This window comes from Caretta caretta, chromosome 21, assembly GCF_965140235.1.
Source record: "Caretta caretta isolate rCarCar2 chromosome 21, rCarCar1.hap1, whole genome shotgun sequence".
Taxonomy (NCBI): Eukaryota; Metazoa; Chordata; order Testudines; family Cheloniidae; genus Caretta; species Caretta caretta.
Window position 1 is genome coordinate 3,874,319 of NC_134226.1, and position 23,336 is coordinate 3,897,654.

Genomic DNA, 23,336 nt, shown 5'->3' on the forward strand with positions numbered 1-23,336 from the left:
GGTTAATCCTACTCTGTGGGCCAAGGAGGCAACACCCCCTCAGCTCTGCTGGGCATGCTCCAGCTGGAACATGGATATAAAAAGGAGCAACTCAGCTCAGGTGGGACTGACCACCAAAGGGAAGGGACATGTGATGCAGGTTCTTGCAGAGGGACTGCCAGCACCTTAGGGCATGGAGGCCAGCCAGATTGTGATGACCCATGACCCCCAGACCTCTGACACCACAGGGGGAGGAGAGGCTGTTGGAATCCCAAGACAAGCCATGGAGGAACACGTAGCAAGTGACTCAGAGAAACAGAGGGGAATTGGTCATAAAACCGGAACTTAGCTTGGAGTGGTTTGGCAGAAGCCCTGCCGAACTGGTGGTGGGCAACACCGCCCCTGCCAGGGCCCTGGGTTGGGACTGGTGGAGTAGGGAGGGCCCAGGTCTTCCTACCTTGGCTGCTGCCCACCCCTCCAACCAGCCTGGCTGCTAGGCTACACAGCCCTGACAGAGGGCAGCCCTATTGACTCTGGCCCTAAGATCATGCTGCTTGGACTAAGAGGGCAGCTATATGGACTTTGGCCATTAGGCCACACAGCCTGATGTAGGAGGACCACCTTGATGATCCCCAAACATTAAGTCATACTGCTTCAGGACTAGGAGTGGTCATTCAAACTCAGCTGTGGGGCCATAATGCCCCTTCACCCTTCCCTCAAAGGAGGACAGGGTGTACCAGCCCCATGACACATGCACATAGGAGGGTTTGGGGTTGCCCTGAAACCTATTGCCTTGATGCAACCAATTGGGCTCTTCAATCGGACACAAGCGTTTGAAATGCTCCATAAATAATTCACTAGTATAATTCCCATGGAGCCGATAAGTACAACTGGAAAATTTCTTAAATCCAAATTGCCTTGGGCTGCTACTGGTTGTCTGAACCCCAGGGCTCGGAGGGGTTTCCCTCCTAACTTTCAGCCTTGTGTGCTGAGCTGTCCACCACATGACCTGATTTATGGAGTTAATCTGAGTAAAACAATCCTTGTTAGAGGAATCCACACTTAATCCAGTCACAGCAGGGACACCTTCAGCTGTTCCTTACAGCTAGCTGCTTTCTTTGCTGGTGACACATTTGCCCATTTTCCCTTTCACAGGCCCAGTACATAGCATAGCTTTAATTAGAAACTTGTCCTTTCCTGTCCTGCTAAACTGTGATGAGTTAGATCCTGATCTGAGTTTAGAAACATAATATAAAAGGTGGCCCATGCACAATGAAGAAATGTCTAGGGTAGTTGCATCTCAAACCCTGTTCACAGTTCATTGATGAACATGTCAGAGTGGATATTTTTTGTGCATTTGACTTTCAGATTTGAGTGCCTGAATCCTGCATGGGGATGCTGAAATGGACACTCAGCACCAGGAAAATGTTATGGTTGTTCCTATGCTGCATAGGAAGGTACTTACAGCTGCATGACTAGGTAAAAGTGGGTTGCACTTTCGTAAATGTCTTCCAGAGTCACAATGTTTTCATGCTTTATTCTGCAACCAGCAAAGACAAATTGGGGTTACAAACCTATTTGATGAGGATAATCATAGAAGTGTAGGACTGGAAGGGACCTAGATAGGTCATGTAGTTCAGTTCCCTGCACTCAAGGCAGGACTATGTCAAGAATGGTCTTGTTATTACATTTGTCTAACCTGTCCTTAAAAAACCTCCAACAAAGATCCTGCAACCTCCCTAGGCAAATTGTTCCAGTGCTTAACTACACCCTGACAGTTAGGAAGTTTTTCCTAATGCCCAACCAAAACCTCCTTTGGTGCAATTTAAGCCCATTGGTTCTTGCCCTATCTTTAGAGGTTAACGAGAACAATTTTTCACCCTCCTCCTTGTAACAACTCTTGATGTACTTGAAAATTTAGGATGCATTGTCAAGCTGAATGTCATGCACCTAATCTTCCTCTTGTTTCACACCAGTTTCTCTCTGGGCAAAATTCTACTAACTTCCAAAACAGGGACTCCTGATATATGCAGGAGTGAGAGGAGAATCAGGGCTTGTCTGCAGGAACATTAATTTGTGGCAAGCTGGGGTGTGAATTGACCCTGCACTAGCCTGCTGAAGACTGTCCACATAGGACTGGATCAAAGTGCATTAACAAATGGTTAATGCATGTCAGCCAGGCCCATTTCAAAGAGGCCTCGGGCTCCTTTGTGGCTGATGCTTTCCTGCCCTGCAGTGTGTCACCATTTACACCAGTTCAAAGTGGGTGTCAAACACTGTCAAAGCAAAATGGTAGCATTTTACACTCCTTTGGTGAGCAAAGGATAAGTCTCTATATTTTGTTATTTTTAGACTGTTAAATTTTCCTGTCAATCTTTATATTGTTTGGTTTTAGTTGGTTTCTTTTTCCAGTTCTACTGCAAAGCTGTTGGGCTTGGCAAGGGGCGTGTGTAAATAAAAACTTTACAAATATTCCCCTTTTCAGAGATTTTAAATAAATACCAAACATTGATCTTCCTTTCATCTTATTCTTCCCCCTTTAATGAGATGCAAATTTGTGCAGCAGCAGCAACTGGCCCTTACACCTGGAGAGATTGAGGGTTTTGGTTCTAAAGTTGCAGGTCATGAAAAAGTAGTTGGCTCTGTTTCACATTTAAAATTATACTCACCTCTTCAGCACGGCTATTTCGTTCTCCAGGCTGCTGTCCTGGATGACAGGGGACTTCTTGATGCACTTTAGAGCAAAGAGCTTCCCGGTGGTTCTTTGCTTTACGAGGAAAACTTCCGAAAAAGCACCTCTGTGGAGAAAACACAGATGAAGGACGAAGGTGTTTCCATAGAGGGCATAGTTGTGAGCTGGAAGCAAATAAGTGTGGACAAGGAGTTGAAGTAAATAGCCAGCAAGTAATCTAATGATTAAAGCTTCCACTATAAGAGGATGGCATTTATAATTAGCGTCCACATAGGATATTATTGTGCTGTATATATGACTTCAAAATTCTATTAATTTCATGTTGCCCTTTGGAAATTTACAATTTAAGACTGCAAGGTGTCAGCAATATTTGGGAGACAAGAACCTCAGATGGATTAAAACCAAAGAAAATATTTGAATGAAGCTTGTTAACCAAGCCTGTAGAGTTTCACTTCAACTTTTAGTACTCAATTTATTTAATATGATGGATATAAAATGATCAGTACCTGTAGACACCTAATAAAGAATCTTTTCTGAAAGGGGCAGACAAAGGTGTGTCTAATAGTTAAAGTTAAAGCTGAAAAATATAGATCTGGATGTGAATGTCTAGCAGCGCAAATCTAGGGTGTGTTCTGATTCAGGATCATGGCTTGACCTAATGTCTAGAGAACCCACTTCAGTTCCAGAGTGTGAAGGTCCACACACTCTCACTGGGGGAGGTTTAGATTGGATATTAGGAAAAACTTTTTCACTAAGAGGGTGGTGAAACACTGGAATGCGTTACCTAGGGAGGTGGTAGAATCTCCTTCCTTAGAGGTTTTTAAGGTCAGGCTTGACAAAGCCCTGGCTGGGATGATTTAACTGGGATTTGGTCCTGCTTCGAGCAGGGGGTTGGACTAGATGACCTTCTGGGGTCCCTTCCAACCCTTATATTCTATGATTCTATGAGTGTAGGGTCATTCTCGGAAAAGAAGGTAGTGACTAGGGAAAGGGCTAAATACACAGAACATCTAGCATGGAACCTTCCTGACAGATGGATAAAAGGAAGATAGATTAAATACACAATCACAATAGCAACATTTAGGAGAACTCCACACCAGTAAAGACAATCAAGTAGCTACTTATGTAGATGCCAGCCCATGAGGCCACTCCTGTAGTGTCAGATTTAGGATCCATCTCAGGAAAGGCAGCTGCCATATACCATTCGACAGCACAGGCGTTCAGTGATCAGTATCTGAACAGGAGGAAGGAGATAGGCAGGAAAATGCCATGCCCTTGGATCTCTCATAGCTTTGCACCATAATCTGTTGGGACACAGTCAGGATTTCCCCATGCTAAATGCTAGTGCAATCCCCGCTAGAAGAACATATTGGCAACTGTCTAATGAGGCACAGAACCAAAGATCCATCTCCTCATTACCATTAAAGATCCCATGGCACTTTTTTGGCCAGGGCAGGGGGTATTCATGGAATCCCAGCCAAATTCTAATGTGAGTTGTTATATTCTGCCTCCTCAGCATCCCTCTGCTGTTTCAGAGAAGGCAAATACTCATTTTCCCAGCTCTGTGTCAGTGACATTTCAGAGCTGAACTGAATGACTGTGTCCTGCCCCAGAGGTGGCTGCATGTCTGTTAGGTGAGAGCTTTACTTTGCCTCTTGCTTGAAAAACAGTTTGGGTGCTTTGTGCATTAATCCAAGTTCTGCCAACCAAATGTGAAATATCTGGATAAACCAAGTTCACTACATAACATTTCCTTTTGGCATCTGATGGCTTCGGCCCTGGCTTCTCACACAACCAGCTTAGAACTGTATGCTCTGAATTAAAATGCAATGGATGAGTGTCCTACACATCCCTCATAGTAGAGTTCAACCCATTACAACGACGGGTGAATATTTATAACATTGCCAAAGCCTACAATCTTGTTAAAGGTTTTTGCTTAGGCAGCTAAACATGTCAGGTGATGGTGCCATTGCACCAAGCTCGTCTCAAGTAATCCTCATCACCTGCACAGCTGATTAACTGATGGTGTTGACACCATTGCCAGTAGAGCGGGGAGCATTTAAGGGAGCTAGAGAAAAAAGTTAAGAGCAAAACGGTGTGAGAGGCAGCGTGATCCAGTAGCACTTGAGACCTGGGATCTGTTCCCAGCTCTTTGACCATGAGCAAGTCTCTTCCTCTGTCTGGAAGAATTTACAGTCTAAATACACAAGGCAGGGAGTGCCTGTTACCATGTGTTCATATAGCACCCAGCACAATGGGGTCAGGTTCTCAGTTGGGACCTATAGACGCTACTGTAATGAATATAACTAGCAAGAACAGAAAGCATGCCACTCTTATATCCCCACTCAATAAAGCACCCAGCATGTTGTGCAGATAGCCTGGCTAAGCACAGAGTGGTACCCATCTGGCATACAGCTGGTTGATTTTGTATTCAGTTGCTAGCCAGCGGCAGCAACTCATGGCACACACAAAAAAACACAAAACGAAAGCAGCTCCTGGCATGACTTGCCTGCAGTAGGGAGAAAGCAGATTCCCTGAGCCATGCTACTCACAGTCATGCCCATGTCCTTTTTGCCCTTCCCCACAGATGGGTGACTGCACTGGCTTAGCCTGGAGAGGTGCAGATCATAGAATAGTCAGCATCAGGGGGAGAGCCAACTGAGTTGGAGTAGAACCAGCCTGTGACTTTATTTGAGAAACAGAGTGAATCTTGAGATGCTTTGAGGTTCAAACATCATGGTCTCTCCTGCTATGGGTCCAGCAGGGTATGGAGGCAGAAAGCATAGATAGTGTGAGGGCCCAATTCTCAAATCAGACCATCCCTGATTTAAGCAACCTTGGTGCTCCCTGTATTTTGGGGCTGTGCAAGGGGCCTTTCATCAGGCCCTGGAACAGGGATGGTCCAAGAGAATTTCTAGTTAGTCTGGAAGCAGAAATCAGGGAACGTTTATGAAGCGGCCAGTCCCCAGCAAGTCTAGGGAGTTAAAAGTTAAGGATACAAACTTTGTAGAGTTTCACACTGAATCAGAGGATTAACTGGCACTAAGGTGTGAGCATCTTACACTGAAGATAGTCCTCTCAGATCTTAGTGAGCTGTGGGGGTGGGAGGGGTGGGTGGGAGGAAGGGGACCTTCTCTTGATATCGTAACCATCACAATGCTGTTCAGTTTGCGCTCCCTGGACATCCCTTCCAGAAGGGAGCAGTCTGGGTGCAGAAAACTCCCCAAAGCCACATGCCCAATCCAGATTGGCATCAAAAAGAAGGTTTCCAAGGGAAAGACAGTTCACTCTCGAGACCAAATTCAGCATTGATGCCAGCAGGTCAGAGCCCATTGACTTCAATTGGTGCTGTGCCCAGGGTCAGTTTGGTGTCCTGTTCTCTCTCTCCCCCCACCCCACCATCTCTTTCTGTGGCTCTATAGAACAAATCACTATTTCCTCCACCTTGTCTTGCCCTCATCTCCCTGTGTTCCTGATTCCCAATCTTTAATTCACTGAACACCCTCATAGGCATAAGGCCACTTAAATGGCTTAAGCCACTTTGGTTTTCCATTGCACTTGGAATCCTTAGAACTTCCTCCTAGGATACTGGTGCCTCCATTTATTTCAGGTTTTTTACCGAGATCGCCATTTTACTCAACCCTCCACAGTGTTAATTAATGCTGCCCTGCTGAAACACCCACTGGCAGTGGCACCACCCCTCATTTTGAACACCACCTTGGTAGGAAATGAACCACCTACAGATCAGATGCTAGAGCATCTGTTCCACATTTCATTCCTAAACAAATATTTATGCCCCCATATTAAAAATTCATGGATCAACAAATTGGCTAGAAGGGAACAAAGCTTCCCTTGAGCCTCACTCCCCTATAGGACAGTGCTGCTGGATAATTTAACTCAGTGGCTCTCAACCTTTCCAGACTACTTTACCCAGTTCAGGAGTCCAATTTGTCTTGCATACCCCTAACTTTCACTTCAACTACCTGCTTACCAAAAAAAAAATCCAGACAAAATACAGCAGATTACTGAAAAATTTGATGATTTCCTCGATTTTTGCCATATAATTATAAAATAAATCAATTGGAATATAAATACCATACTTACAGTTCAGTGTATAAGCAAGTCACTATTTATAGGACATTTTAGTTTGTACGATTTCACTAGTGCTTTTTATGCAGCCTGTTGTAAAACTAGGCAAATCTAGATGATTTGATGCACCCCCCTTGTCACAGGGCCAGTACACCCCATCACCCAGAGGGGTGGGGTGAGGCAGGGCAAGGGCATGGTAACCCACAGTTAGGTCAATATGGCTGCATTCAGCCCCAGGGACGCATGGCCCAGAGGCCACAGGGCTCCCCTCAGCAGCAGGGAAGCGCAACCCAGTGCCCCTGTGAGAGGAGTTCGGTGAGCTGTCCCACAAAGGGGGGAAGCCAGGTAGGGGGACCCAGGCCCTCCTTGCTCCACTGGATACAAGCCCAGAGCCCTGGTAGCGGCAATGGGGTTCACCACAAAATCAGCAGAGAAGCCACCCACAATACCCCAACTGCTACAGGGACACTGGCTCATCCCTCCTTGGGCTGCTTCCTACCATGACTCCTGTAGTTTGAGTCAGGGTGTCATCAGGGTCTCAGGGCACCTCGGGAGGCAACTGCAATCTCCATAGGGCATCCGCAGGTGCCTGAGCAGCTCCTGCTCCCTCAGTCCAGGTTCCTGGCTGCTCCTCAGCTGGAGCCAGCAAGATGCATCCATCCTCCCCAGCAGGCAGCCCAGACTGACCTAGGCTGTTCCCTTTTATACTGCAGCAGCAGTTGGATCATGCCCAGCAAGGTTCAGGGGGCATGGCTTCTGCTGCTAAGAGTGCTGCCTTAATCCCTTCCGCTCCAGTGCTGAGCCAGTACACACCTGGAAGACCTTTGCATACCCACACGTACTCTTGGTTGAGAACCACTGATTTAACTCATTCCTGGGGCTGACCATGGCCATGTGTGCAGTTCACAGCATCAGCTTAACTCTGGAGACAATGCCGAATTTCATGGAAGCTCAACTGCAGGTGCCTAGGTCACAGGAAAACTTCATCTTATAGAATTCCCTGCTCTGAAAAGCAGTTCAATTCGCACTCCACCGCCTTAAAGTTTTACCAACTTTGTACACACAAGAGAACTAGTCAAGCTGTTAACTTCCAAAGATGTAACATCCAGCCTGGAACAGGTCAGTGGTAAAGTAGATGGAATATGATGGGGAGAGGAGAGAAAAAAGCAAGTTTCCAAGCAACTAAAATAAAAATTAGAATCATACATATTTGAGGTCTGCTTAGAAGCATGTATCGTGAATGGAAAATGCATCTAAGTGCTTCTGAGCTCTGGGAAATTTCCATTCAAAATCCTAATTCAAGAAAACCCTTCTGTTGTTATTGTATTATAGCATCAAAGGGTTCCAGTCAAGGAATCAGGGCTGTACTGCACTGGGCTGTCTTTTAAAGACGTGCTTGTATGGTGCCTGTGCCTCAGAGAACGTACAAACCAGGCTACGGCGGGCGGACAAGACAACCTAATGTGACAGGAAGGACAAGGGAAGGGGTAAAACAGCTTCTTTTCTGCTCACTGAGGATTAATCATGAGCACTGGCCACATCAATTCTTAGTAGAACTAGAGTTTGGATCTGAGCTTTTCCCATTAATCAGCAAGGGGGCTCAAATCCAGGTTGTTGTTTAGAATCAGGGGCAGTCACAACACTTGGATCGGGGCCTGTTGCTGGGGCCAGGTTCCGCTGTTAGTTCCAGGGGATTTTCAGGGGAACCAGGCCCTCAGATTTTAAACCATTACAGTGCGAATGATAAACTGCACTTATTTATTGTAGTATTCCCAGAGAGCAGCCTGAGGGACCTTAATGAAGTAAGGGAACGTGCCCTTCTCACCAGAGCTGCTTTGCATTCATTGCAGCCCTTCTCATCCCTCCTAACATTGCCCTGTAGTAACATGGTAGTGTCTGCAGACTGGAACATAAACCAAGCAAATATTCTCTGTGTCTGGGTCATTCTCCTCGTTAAGCATGTGGTAAAACTGAGCAGTGGGCTTCCTTATTCTCTCTGCATCCCGCCTGGGCTGTTTGCAGGCTGTCTATGGCTACAGACATGTCATTTCGCCACCTCTCCTGATCTCCCCCCCCCCCCGCCTTATCTGCCCCTCCCTCCACCTCACCCCACCTTATCTCCCCCCAGTGTATGATTCCAGAAGATTTGTTTGTTCAGGGTAGCAGCAGATGGATGGTTAAGGCAGAGTTGCTGCTCTTCATCCAAATGCAGAGATGGAATTATTTGCTGGTTTTGTTTACACTGCACAGTGGAATGCAGCCAGAGTCTGGGGACCTGAGCTACATATTTGCTGTTTACGTTCTGCCAGGGCCCTCCCTCCTCTTCACCCAGGGCATTGAAAGAGCAGAGGGATCAGAGGGAGAAGGAGGATATGTGGGGAATCCTGTAATATTGCAATGCAGGGCTGAGCTGGGGGACTGGGGTGCATGCTCCCTGCAGTGATACATTGTAGGAATGAGCTGGAAAGCAGAGGACAGGTGAAAAACAGGAATCGAGTAATGCAGCTACACAGCTCTGAGCCCAGAAAGGAGACAGGAAAATAGGGGAGCATCCAAGACTAATTTAGGATATTCTAGAAATCTCCAGAGAGTCTGTTTTCCTGACTTTCAGATACCCAAAAGGGACTGACGGCACTGTGTACAGAAGATAGTGCAGACAGGACCAAATTGCTTTTAGTATCATTTCCGAAGCCATGGATGAGCCTCTGAGAGTGCAAGGCATCTCACCTGTGGCTGACTGAGAATGTGGATGTCAGCGTGAGCAAACTTAAGTGGCAGATTTGTAAATTTAAGAGAAAGTGACTAAACAGTTATGTCATTATAGCTGCTTGTGTCCCAAACAACCCATTACTCACAGAGCCAGTCCAGCTTTGGAGGGATAATTGGGGAGCGAGGCAACCTCCTAACTGGACTGGAGGTAAGGGAAGGGCCACTCACTGTGCAATGTTGGAGTCTGAGACACTGAGAGAGAATTAAATAGGATGCAACATGGGAAGGAGAAATCTTTTGCTCACTCAACCTTGTAATCATAATCAAGCAACTGATGCTGAAGCCAGGCAGGTTCAGGGGCCTTTGGAAAACAAAGTGCTTTTGTTTGTCAAATAGAATGAAAGAATGACAAGGGGGGTGCTTAGGAAAAGAGATCCTATTTTCTCAGTGTAATTCAGCAGCTTGTGGTGGCTTTTCTGAAGTGTGAGCAAGATGAAACAATTTTCATCAAAGCAATTTAAGTTTCCATGCACCTCACTGGGTATTTAACCAATTCCTTATGGAGATGGGCAAGTGGTGTCACCCCCATTTTAAAGATGCAGGAACCAAGGCACAGAGAGGTGAAGCAACTTGCCCAGAATCATGTAAAGAGTCAGAAGCAGAATCAAGAAAGGAACCCAGATTTTCTGATTCCTGCTCCCGAACAATGGGCCATTCTGCTTCTCCAAATGTAAAGCCCATGCTTAAAGGCAGTGTAGACTCTAACCATATTCATGGCTGGGGCTCTAGGACAGGGGTTCTCAACCTCTCCTGATTACTGTACCCCTTTCAGGACTCTGATTTGTCTTGTGTACCCCAAGTTTCACCTCACTTAAAAACAACTTGCTTACAAAATCAGACATAAAAATACAGAAGTGTCACAGCACACTGTTACTGACAAATGGCTTACTGTCTCATTTTTACCATAGAATTATCATATAAATCAATTGGAATATAAATATTTGTAACACTGGGCCAGAGAGGTTTAAGCAACTAGCAGGCTAAACGACCCAAATCCAACCTTAAAGGACATCATAAAATAGTATCAATGGTAATTAGGGACATTCCTTATAAATACCTAACAAAGCCATGTTAGATAGACTAGAGCGTTGCAATGCAAATATGTATTGTTAGAGAATTGGAAGAAGACAGTGATTGCATTGGTCCGTGTTTACTTATATCTTAGATGTTAACCATGTAACCAAACAGTTCCTGTCTGTTACTATATTCTGTTGATTCAGAGCTCAAAAGCTAATATTAACATTTAGATGAAACTTGGGTGTGATAATATCATTGTCTATATTTCTCTCTGAAGTTTGTAGTAAACTATCTGTGAACTGTGTAATGGATAATAACTTTATGTTAATGAATGCAACTAATTACCTGTGTATACATAGGAAATAGGAGGTTTTACTTCAAAGCCACAATGCTTCACCGAAGGAATATCTGCTATCAAGAATATCTGCTATCGGAATGCATCCGATGAAGTGAGCTGTAGCTCACGAAAGCTTATGCTCAAATAAATTTGTTAGTCTCTAAGGTGCTACAAGTCCTCCTTTTCTTTTTGCTATCAAGAGGCTAGCGAATCTGTAAAAGAACTCTAGAGCTCCAATTCTGTACCTCAGACCTGCTTAGGCTTTGTCAGAGGAAGTCTGAGTCACAAGACTGAGGTCTCCAGCTCCCGTTTGGATCACCCTGATATTGGATACTGGCTGCCTACTTGGACTGTAACTATGGCACTGATTCTGAAAGAACGTTTTGCAACTCAGCAGCTCACCATCTCTACAATGAAACTGACACCCCCCGCCCCCGGATCCTGGTCACATTCTTGTAGTTATATTTCAGTGTGATACCTATGCCTGTTGTTCACTTGTGAGCCTTGTCTGAAGCCCAAGCCCCGCTGCCCAGGGCTGAAGCATGTAACAGCTTTGCGTGGTCACTTGTGGCATGGGGCCCCAGGCAATTGCTCTCTTGCCACCCCTAATACCAGCCCTGCACTTGCAACCCCCCTAAACCTGTCCCATGACCCGCCCTGGGGGCTCTTTTGCCCCCCGCAGCCAGCTACCCGCCCAGGCAGTGGGAGATCCCAATTCCAATCCCCCCTCTGTGAGAGGGTTGGAACAGGGCTCTCCCACCTCCCAGGGACCGCCTCCCCACCCCACCCGCCCGCTCGTCCCCTCTAGAGGTGAGAGACCTGTGTCTGAGACCCCTTCTTTTCCCAGGAAGACAAGGGCTCCCGCGAAGAAGAGGGGACCTAAACAGGAGTCTGCCACCTCCCCGGTCACCTGGGAGATGGGATTTCCCCATTCAAACCCCTTCTAAAGGGGCAGAGGGAGGATTCGAACCAGGAAATCCAAGGATCTCCCACTGCCTAAGCAGGCACCCAACTGCTGGACTAGAGAGTGATCCTAGCCCGTCACCTGCCTCAACTCATCGTTAAGTAAAGGGGAACGGCGCCAACAGGCAAGAATGATAGAGCTCCCTCTTTAAATGAGGGACCTTTGCTGCTATAGCAGGGACTTGAACCAAGCAGACCAACATCCCAGGTAAATGCTGTAACCAACACACAGACAGCTTCTTAGCCTGGAACCTTGCTTTGGCCCAATTAACAGATAATTAAAGTGGAACAGCATCAACAAGAAAGCTTCATGGTTGTCACTGTTCAGATTGCTTCTCATACAGCCCAGGGAAGAATTGAACTAGGGTTGCTAATCCTTGCAGGGTGTTTACCCTACCCACTATGCTACAGAGGGCTTCTAGGACTTAACTCTTGCTTTGCCCTCAATTAATAGTTAATTAAAGTGGAAGCACTTCAACATGAAAGGCAGATTGCATTCCCTGTTCAAAGCCTTTTGTCCTAGCAGCCAGGAGACTTGAATCAGGGTATCTAACATCCTGGGTGAGTACCCTAGCCACCACCCTATAGAGGGCTTTCTACATTCAACTCTTGCTTTGGCCCAATTAACAGATAATTAAAAAGAAAAGGAGTACTTGTGGCACCTTAGAGACTAACCAATTTATTTGAGCATGAGCTTTCGTGAGCCACAGCTCACTGAGCTGTGGCTCACGAAAGCTCATGCTCAAATAAATTGGTTAGTCTCTAAGGTGCCACAAGTACTCCTTTTCTTTTTGCGAATACAGACTAACACGGCTGTTCCTCTGAAACCAGATAATTAAAGTGGAACATCTTCATCATGCAAGTCCTCAGAGTTGTCACTGTTGAGATCCCTTCTCATGAGGCCCAGGAAAGAATTGAATCAAGGTTTCTAATCACCTGAAAGAGTACTTTTGCCACTGGACTATAGAGCAGGGGGTCTCAACCTTTCCAGACTACTGTACCCCGTTCAGGAGTCTGATCTGTCTTGCATACTCCAAGTCTCACCTCACTTAAAAACCTATTTGCTGACAAAATCAGATATAAAAATACAAGGGTCACAGCACACTACTACTGAAAAATTGCTGACTTTCTCATTTTTACCATAGAATTATAAAATACATTGATTGGCGTATAAATGTTGTACTTATATTTCAGTGTGATACTTGAGCCTGTTTTTTATTTGTGAGCCTTGTTTCAGCCCTGGGTCACAGGGGGCTTCAGACATGTAACTTAGGTTTGCGTGGCCTCCTAATGGTAGGGGGCCTGAGACCTGGGACAATTGCCCTCCTCGCCACCCCTGAATGCCAGCCCTGCACTTGCAACCCCCCTAAACCTGTCCTGTGACTCCCATGGGAGCTGCAACCCCCAGGTTGAGAAACACTGATCTAGATGAGTTGATGTGCTTCCTGGAAGACCTCTGAGTACCCCCAAGGGTACATGTACCCCTGGTTGAGCACCACTGCTCTAGGACATCACCACCACCACTCTATTCATAGTCCAAGGAAATTGGTAAAACCCTATGGAGACAACAGGCACATATAAACTGCCTCCTTACATTTGCACAGCAAGGCGATGCCAGGAGTATACCCCAGGTGTCTTGTCTCCCATTCCCTTGCTCTAACTATTGGATAACAATCCCCTCTCAAGGCCAGGAACAGAACCCAAGTGTCCTGACTTCCAGTCTCCTGTTCTAAGCCTTAGAAACACTACCTCTCGCTAGCAGACAGAGTCGTGAATGAAGCGTGCACTCTTGTGTGCATCTAGAGGAAAGGTCCAGAATGATCAACACAGCTAACTCAGCAGGCTTCAAACTCTTCAATGGCTGATACAATGCCAAGATGCTGCAGTTCACAGGTTATTATAGCATGTTGGCCTTAAAGGAGCACAGGCATACAAAACAGAAGTGTGCAGAAAGAAGGTGTCACCCAGCACCACGTGGAAATGTGCAGGCAGGATTTTGTACAGATAATTTCCTAGCGCTAGCTGAGGCTGAGTTGCCATGCCTGCAGGCAGCTTCCATGTTACCTTTCACTCAGATGGAGCGGAGAGCTGGGAAGTGACACTTGTGCATTTGAGGCACTTTTGGAGGCACATTCCTGAGGAAGCTGCTCCAAGGAGACATAAACCACACGCTGCCTGAACCCCGGAGCCTTGGATACACTGGGGTTTGCACCAGTGCTAGAGCAGTGGGGGTTTTTTTCAGAGGAAAGCTTCGTGCAGATACAGCCATTCAGTAACTGGCTTGGGCACCTGCTTTTTTCCTTACATGCAATTGGAAATGGGATTGCTCTTTGCAATGCAGGTACTGACTGCAGAGATACTGAACTATGAGTACTCTGATCTGTGCATCTCAAGTACAGTCTGCACTGAAATCCATGTGCCATGCAGAAGCACAACAGATCTAAGTATGTTTAGCTAAGAAAGGCATCCGTTTTCTTACTGCAGATTAGGACCAAGGTTTCAACATGGTTCCAAGCAAGGCTCCATGTTTACATGAGCATACTGGATTGACATCTTACTCCTCTGTGAAAATGTGGGGGTAGTTGGAAACGTAAAGGCTGTCTTTCAGAATTTGATCCTTATGGGCGAGAAGGTGCTGGCAGCAAGAGAGCTCTGTGTGTGACCCGGTGTGGAGGCAGGAGATCTCACACACACAACAAAGACAATAGTCCCCTAGCAATATAATCAAATAACTATAAATAAAGATTATTGCACTGCACATCTCCAGCACCTTTCATCAAAGTAGTTCAAAACATTTTACAAACATCAATTAATGAAAATATCATGAAACGCTTCGGGGTTGTACAACTGCCAGTGATTTTTTTGCCCTATTACCAAATGTTCTCACCCAGAATCAAGAGGGCACAACGTCCCTCCATCTCTCAGGAAAACAGGCAGAGAGATTAAGGGACTCATTCTACACCAGAGAGGTCATTCCTGTCAAGGCTGGGATTAGAATTCAGGACTTCCTGACTCTCAGACCTGTCCTCAGCTTTGGATGGCTCTCACGTGGTCACATGACTACACTATGGTCATAAGACTATAAACTGGCACATATAGAAATTAATGGGAGATGGAGAGACAGTGAAGCCTTGGAAAGGGAGAAGGAATCTCTCTGAGAGGCAGTTGAGAGGCAGGGATAAATAAATTTAAAATGTTCGGAGGAAATTGCCACACCCATCCTATTTCCCAAAGATTGTCCGAACCTTCCATTACTAAATAAACAGTTTTATTCTTCACTTTGTTTAAAGTGCATTTCTTTCTTCCTTAAGTAACGTGTGCTTTATTCCTTCTACCACATGTTCTAGCTAGTAAAAGCCTTGCTTCCAATTTGGGGGAGGCCAGAGATTAGCCATCATACTCAGGTACTTACGATCCTAGTGCCTCCATGAAGATAAATGTTTTTCGGATGTTGTTGGTCGGTTTCTTCCAGGAACGGGTGTCATCCACTTCCTTGTGGCCCATTTTCTCCAGAGCTGAAGCGGGGAATTCTGCCAGAGAGAGGGGAAGACCACTGGGTGAGTGGTCAGGTACACACAGTATCAAGAGCAGGAGCTAGTGGTGTGTAAAACTTTAAACCTCTGCATAGTATCCTGCAACGTACCCATTTGCATGGATTCTCCTTTGGAGGTTTTTGAACATTTCCTTTTGGTTCTGTCAAAGCCAAGATGCAAGGAAGTCATTTTGCACCCACAAAATAAACTGTTGGTGCAAATCATGTGACTACCAGGTAGAATGATGAAAGAATTTTACCCACGATTGCCAGTACAAAAATGCAAGTGTAAATTGTATACTTTTAAAAGAAAAATTGTTTTGCTGAGAATTTGACACACAAATAATCACTCTCCTCGAAAACTGCCAGTGCACTCCACTCACAGCCACTAACAAAATGAGACTTCAAGTTCTATTGGATCTTACATATCAAATTGCATCAGATTCCCAATATGCATTACCTACATACCACACACTCCCAAAGAAACTGCGGAACCACCTGATCAACATCCTCTACAGCAAACAGGGAAAGATTAAGAATGAGCTCTCAAAACTGGATACTCTCATAAAAAGCAACCTTCCACACAAACTTCCTCGTGGCTGGACTTTACAAAAACTAGACAAAGACAAGCCATTTACAACACACACTTTGCTTCTCTACAAAAGAAAACGGACACTAAACTATCTAAACTACTACATGCCACAAGGGGCCACGACAGTGGTTCCCTTAACCCACCCAGAAATATTGTTAATCTATCCAACTATACTCTTAGCCCAGCAGAAGAATCTGTCCTATCTCGGGGCCTCTCCTTCTGCCCCTCCACCCCCAAGAACACGATACAGTTCTGTGGTGACCTAGAATCCTATTTTCGACATCTCCGAGTCAAGGAATATTTCCAACACACCTCTGAACAACATACTAACCCACAGAGACCTTCCTACCAACACTACAAAAAGAAGGATTCTGGGTGGACTCCTCCTGAAAGTCGAAACAACAGACTGGACTTCTACATAGAGTGCTTCCGCCGACGTGCACGGGCTGAAATTGTGGAAAAGCAGCATCACTTGCCCCACAACCTCAGCCGTGCGGAACACAATGCCATCCACAGCCTCAGAAACAACTCTGACATCATAATCAAAAAGGCTGACAAAGGAGGTGCTGTCGTCATCATGAATAGGTCGGAACATGAACAAGAGGCTCCTAGGCAGCTCTCCAACACCACTTTCTACAAGCCATTACCCTCTGATCCTACTGAGGGTTACCAAAAGAAACTACACCATTTTCTCAAGAAACTCCCTGAAAAAGCACAAGAACAAATCCGCACAGACACACCCCTGGAACCGTGACCAGGGGTATTCTATCTGCTACCCAGGATCCATAAACCTGGAAATCCTGGGCGCCCCATCATCTCAGGCATTGGCACCCTGACAGCAGGATTGTCTGGCTATGTAGACTCCCTCCTCAGGCCCTACGCTACCAGCACTCCCAGCTATCTTCGAGACACTACTGACTTCCTGAGGAAACTACAATCCATCAGTGATCTTCCTGAAAACACCATCCTGGCCACTATGGATGTAGAAGCCCTCTACACCAACATTCCACACAAAGATGGACTACAAGCCGTCAGGAACAGTATACCCGATAGTGTCACGGCAAACCTGGTGGCTGAACTTTGTGACTTTGTCCTCACCCATAACTATTTTACATTTGGGGACAATGTATACCTTCAAATCAGCGGCACTGCTATGGGTACCCGCATGGCCCCACAGTATGCCAACATTTTTATGGCGGACTTAGAACAACGCTATGCCCCTATTCTACTTGTGCTACATTGAGGACATCTTCATCATCTGGACCCATGGAAAAGAAGCCCTTGAGGAATTCCACCATGATTTCAACAATTTCCATCCCACCATCAACCTCAGCCTGGACCAGTCCACACAAGAGATCCACTTCCTGGACACTACGGTGCTAATAAGCGATGGTCACATAAACACCACCCTATACCGGAAACCTACTGACCACTATGCCTACCTACATGCCTCCAGCTTTCATCCAGACCACACCGCACGATCCATCGTCTACAGCCAAGCTCTACGATACAACCGCATTTGCTCCAACCCCTCAGACAGAGACAAACACCTACAAGATCTCTATCAAGCATTCTTACAACTACAATACCCACCTGCTGAAGTGAAGAAACAGACTGACAGAGCCAGAAGAGTACCCAGAAGTTACCTACTACAGGACAGGCCCAACAAAGAAAATAACAGAACGCCACTAGCCATCACCTTCAGCCCCCAACTAAGACCTCTCCAACGCATCATCAAGGATCTACAACCTATCCTGAAGGATGACCCATCACTTTCACAGATCTTGGGAGACAGGCCAGTCCTTGCTTACAGACAGCCCCCCAACCTGAAGCAAATACTCACCAGCAACCACACACCACACAACAGAACCACTAACCCAGGAACCTATCCTTGCAACAAAGCCCGTTGCCAACTGTGTCCACAAATCTATTCAGGGGACGCCATCATAGGGCCTAATCACATCAGCCACACTATCAGAGGCTCGTTCACCTGCACATCTACCAATGTGATATATGCCATCATGTGCCAGCAATGCCCCTCTGCCATGTACATTGGCCAAACCGGACAGTCTCTATGTAAAAGAATAAATGGACACAAATCAGACGTCAAGAACTATAACATTCAAAAACCAGTCGGAGAACACTTCAATCTCTTTGGTCACTCGATTACAGACCTAAAAGTTGCAATTCTTCAACAAAAAATCTTCAAAAACAGACTCCAAGGAGAGACTGCTGAATTGAAATTAATTTGCAAACTGGATACAATTAACTTAGGCTTGAATAAAGACTGGGTGTGGATGGGTCATTACACAAAGTAAAACGATTTCCCCATGTTTATTCCCCCCGCCCCCAACTGTTCCTCAGATGTTCTTGTCAACTGCTGGAAATGGTCCACCTTGATTATCACTACAAAAGGTTTTTTTTTCTCTCCTGCTGGTAATAGCTCACCTTAAGTGATCACTCTCGTTACAGTGTGTATGGTAACACCCATTGTTTCATGTTCTCTGTGTATATAAATCTCCCCACTTTATTTTCCACTGAATGCATCCGATGAAGTGAGCTGTAGCTCACGAAAGCTTATGCTCAAATAAATTTGTTAGTCTCTAAGGTGCCACAAGTCCTCCTTTTCTTTTAGCTAATATTAGCTGTCTTGGCACTTGGCAATCTAGCACTCATATGGTGGGACTTGTCATTTGGGGATATTCATTTAATGACAAATGTGAGAGATTGGCCATTACAAATGTTTATATTTTGCTGAATATATAATGGCTAAATCTGTGATTATGCTGCTGGGTGGCTGCTAACATACTAAAGCACCCTTGATATAATTGATTAAAGTTAGTTGCAACTGAAGATGTAGGCAGGTTATATTAGAGCTGCTTAATTGCTTGAATATTAAAATTGGTTAAAGAGCTGGTGCTAACTCAAAGAAAATTTACTAAAGATTTTGCTGATCTAGCTAGTATGCGCTGTATCTCTTCTCTCTTTTTTTTTTTTTTTTTTATTACTACAGATATTTGCATGGAAACTGGATTGTTACTTAAGAATCTCCACCTTTCCTTAGTGCTTATACCTTATGTGGAGTCTCAAGCTTGTGACATCACAATGGTGGTCACAGAGAGAATTGTGATGTCACAAACAGAGGTGGGGTTTTGGTTTTGATCTTAATTTTGCTTCTGATGGAAGATGTCAGGTTGACTGTGCAGGAGGCTGGTAGCACAACCCAGGCCCAGCATGGGCAGCAGCTGTCATAGAGGTCAGTCTATTCCCATTCCACACAACCAGCACAGCAAACAAGCTTGCCTTAAAATGTAACGTCTACCCCTCGCTGCTCCCTTTGTTTTCTTTCCATGCTCCTTGGTGAATCGCAGCTGCCTTAGGACTCACCACATAGAGGACTTCCATTCCATTGTTTCCAGCTCCATCCCAACTCATGACAACAGTCACATGGGGGTCTCTTCATTATGGTGGCTGCCTGCACATTTGCATGCAAAGTGTTCTAAATCACTGGCAGCCCTATTTTGGCCTATATCATCCTGGCTGGGATGATTTAGTTGGGGTTGGTCCTGCTTTGTTCAGGGGGTTGGACTAGATGACCTCCTGAGGTCTCTTCCAACCCTAATATTCTATGGTTCGGTGAGTATTCTTAATAAGATCAAATCTAAGAGTCCAGAGAGGGAAATACATTAGAGAATGATCAATGAGGCTTTCAGCTGAGTTGAGAAGAGACCTTTGGAACCAACATTGACCTTGGATACTGGAGGAGACTCCCCCATGCCAAGCGTACTAAGGAAATGCATTGAAAATTCTCCGTTTAGCAGAATCAGATTGCATGCTGAAAGCACTGCCTTTAAGACACTCCATTTCTCACTACTCAGGATCAATCACATCGTTCCATAAAAGACTGTAAGACATGGCTTAATCTTTGGGAGACAAAATGGAGTCTTTTGTTAAAGAAAAAATAAGTGTTCAGACGAGGCAGAGAGCACTAAAGCAAAAAAGAAGCTGGAAGCTAATGTCTCATGACATTTAACTTAGATTTTTGATTCCCGCCAAGCTGATTTTGTTACTTTAATTAACAGAGCTACAATGATTTCCAGATCCTTAACATGAGATTTCAAAGGTTAATTCAACTTTGTTGAAAGAGAAATTGACTCAGCTGCAAAAGAATAACAGCTTCAGTCTATAAACTCTTTAAAGGCCAAATCAGACTTAGTTTTTATCCACTTTATAGATTCTGATGTGCACATGACAGTTCAATGCAAGTCCTGTGGACAGCAGCCCTATTTTGTTTATTTAATTAGTGCTGTTGAAGAGTTCTTAGCGGCGTGGGGCAATTAGTGCAAAACATTGTCTGCATATACTTGTTTGAATTCATAAGCAAGTTTTCATTCAAGACCGTTCTTTCAACACTTTCACCTTTGTTCTCTGAAAAATCACTCACAGAAATGGATTTTAAGCATGAATGCTTAAAGATTGACTGAAAGTGAGTTTCATATGATGTATCCAAATGTAAAAGTTGCAAAGCTTGAATAAATCTGAATGATGGAGATCATTGCTTTGTATCTGGGGGGGAGGAAATTGGTCAAAATAATGATTGGTTATGAATTATTGGCCCAGTTCTAGCACTTAGATTAGCACCAGCAGCACAGGCTTCCTTGGGACCTTACCCTTCCGATATGCCTCCTCTCTTCCCTAAAGGGATGCACCCCATCCCACTGTGCTGCACAGGTGCCATTTGGTTCCAGCTCTAATGGTGATTTATGTGATGTCACCACCTGTCCATGAGGAAATGGACTAACAGCCATTAATTCCTTTTCTCACAGGCCACTGCACAGCTGTCATCAGAGCAGCAAAGCGGTTGTAGGTACCACTGGAACAGAACTATGCCTGCCCCCATTCATGTGAGGAATGACATACTGACCAGCCAGTGTGTAGAAAGCTCCCAGCCAGGCATTCCCATGATATGGAGCAACCAGCCAACTCACATGGGCCCCAGCAGGAAGCTAAACTCCTGAGAGATGGCTGGACTAGGCCATGAAATGGAACATCTGAGAAGCAGCAGGGAAGCCGCTGGCCGGCAGTTCAAGCTTGCTTGTATTCAGCTTGTGAAAAAACTTGAAACCGGTATCCAAACGTCGGTGAGTTGCACAACAGAAAGGGAGCCCCCACCCCAGGGACGTTTGGGACCCAGCTGTGTGCAACACTGAAGACGAATGAGACAGTCTCCAAGCCATAAACAAAAAGGAGATCCAACATGCGACATTCAAAAGAGCACTTGGGCTCAGTGCGATCCCTGGCTGAGTACCCATCTGAAACCTACCAGGCAACTGCAGAATTCTGACACGTGAAACCACCTCTGAGCTCATACCCTGCCCCTCTCCAGCATTACCTAGTCTCCCTGCTAACAGATCAAGTCAATATCTGTGTGCACAATGTACTCTCTCTATTGCTTACACCCTTTAGAATACTAGTTTTGTGTTGCCTGATGTTTGCTCATTCAGACTAGATCTTTGGGGGTGAAGGGGAAGCAGTTTATACTTAATTCTATTTGCAACAGGTTTTTTTTTTTAAAACGTATACTGTTTTTAAATAAGGAATCATGTGTTTGTATATTCCTTTATCATTCATCTGATCATATGATTAGCTTCCCCTTCTACCCTCTCTATTTTTATGGGGCAGTTACTTTTTGCCTGTCTGTGCCTGTGGAAGGATGATCTTGTGCTTTAGGGATGGGTTGGGACAGGGACTCAGGAGATCTGGGTTCCATTTCATGCTTTGCCACAGGCCACCTTGTGTGTCTGAGCAAGTCACTTCCCATCCCAGTTCTCCTACCTGCCCCAGAGTGGGAGAGCAGTGACATAGGAGGCATTACTGTGAGGTAAATACACTGAATGTTTATGAGGTGCCAAGATATGGGAGCTGTGTAAGTACTTGACAAAGTGCCCATCTGCCTCGTCTCATGGCAGAACACAGAAACTTTCAAAATCCTTCCTCCCCCTGGCAGACATTTACTAAAGAACTAGTCTCACAAGGATATTGCACACAACACAGAAGCTTTGTAAAAATCCCTGGACTACTCTGACCTGCAGCTGGCGATTTATGCAATGCACCCATCTTTACTGTGACCTTGTCCTCCTCCCTTCCCTCATTGGTCTGTTTATGCACCTCTTGCAATTCGAGCTAATCCTAGAAAGTGGTGTAGGGTGGGACAGAGACTGTCTTTGTTTTACTTAGTTCATTCAGTGCTTAGCGCAAACCCTGACCTTTCCTGAGACCACTACCACAATACAAATAAATACTTACTAATTCTACTCGCTTGTTTGTGTTAATTTTATTTTTCCATGGAGAAGTAAAATATCACGGTAAAAGTTGGGCAAGCAGATTTTGTGCTTGTCCTGTCATATTTTTCTAACAATTTTGCATATATGTGTTATATCTGTATACTTAATGTACACTTATATTACTTCTGTCAGTCTCGTCTTGACACTCTATTGGTATGTGTATTATCCTTTTGTTTCCTGTGCATCTTCCATTCACATCAATGGAAAACACACAGGGAAAGAAAGAACAGAAACAGAATAGACTCAATACGTGCTTGGAAAATGCATTCTTATAGAATCCTAGACGTCAGAGTGAGAAAAGACTTCTGTGTTCATCTTTTCCATACCCCTTTGGCAATGCAAGAACAATAGGCTTTCTCTTTATTTTCAGTATATTGAGTTTGCATAACAAAATGTAAATACTCGTTAAGTAGTTCCTGCTTGTAAAGCCTTTTGAAGTGCTAAGTATTATTTTAATTTATTTAGCCACCACACAACAATGAATTAATTAACCATGCAGGACCGTATAATATTGATCCCTTCTACTACTCCAGGCTGACAAGTGTCTGTGCTGTAAATGACAAGTAATTTCAATTGTCATGCCTACCCTTTTTGCGCTTTCAGAGACTAGAGCAATAAACGGGACTATTGCTTTGTTCAGTCTGATCCAGAGAATGACGCATCACTGCTTAGAATTTAATGTGTTGTTATGATCTTGCTTAAATATTTCTCTGAGAAATTGGTTCAGCTTTCGTATCATACAGCAGCAGATCCATCTGCAGACATTCTTCTTCTGAATTTCCTTAGCAAAACTGCCGTAACACTCGATTCATAATCTTGCAACAACAATACATGAGAGGGGGAAAACGAAGAGCTGGTTTTATCTTTAGAACAAGAAGTACATACAAAAGGGGATGGGGTGGGAAATGCAACAAAATAAGTGTTCTGCATGTAACTGAATGAACAGACACAGACAGTGTTAGACATGTTTAGGGGACAGCATAATGAGGAAGTGAATGGCAGAGAGACCCAGTTGTTATGCA

General features: G+C 44.9%; 1 protein-coding gene across 6 annotated transcripts in view; it reads right to left on the reverse strand.

Annotated features, from left to right (window-relative positions):
* CAMK1G (calcium/calmodulin dependent protein kinase IG) overlaps positions 1-23,336 on the reverse strand; it is a 65,792-nt gene that overhangs the window by 8,316 nt on the left and 34,140 nt on the right. For 5 of the 6 annotated variants that reach the window (XM_048826828.2, XM_075121886.1, XM_075121887.1 and 2 more), the window contains 3 exons: positions 15,259-15,376; positions 2,649-2,777; positions 1,445-1,519 (listed from right to left, as the gene is read on the reverse strand). In XM_048826828.2, coding sequence (XP_048682785.1) covers positions 1,445-1,519; positions 2,649-2,777; positions 15,259-15,350 — 296 coding nt within the window. In that variant the 5' untranslated portion in view covers positions 15,351-15,376. Of the gene's footprint in view, positions 1-1,444; positions 1,520-2,648; positions 2,778-15,258; positions 15,377-22,900; positions 22,993-23,336 lie in introns of those variants that run through there. The other variant, XM_048826829.2, reaches the window with a different exon arrangement.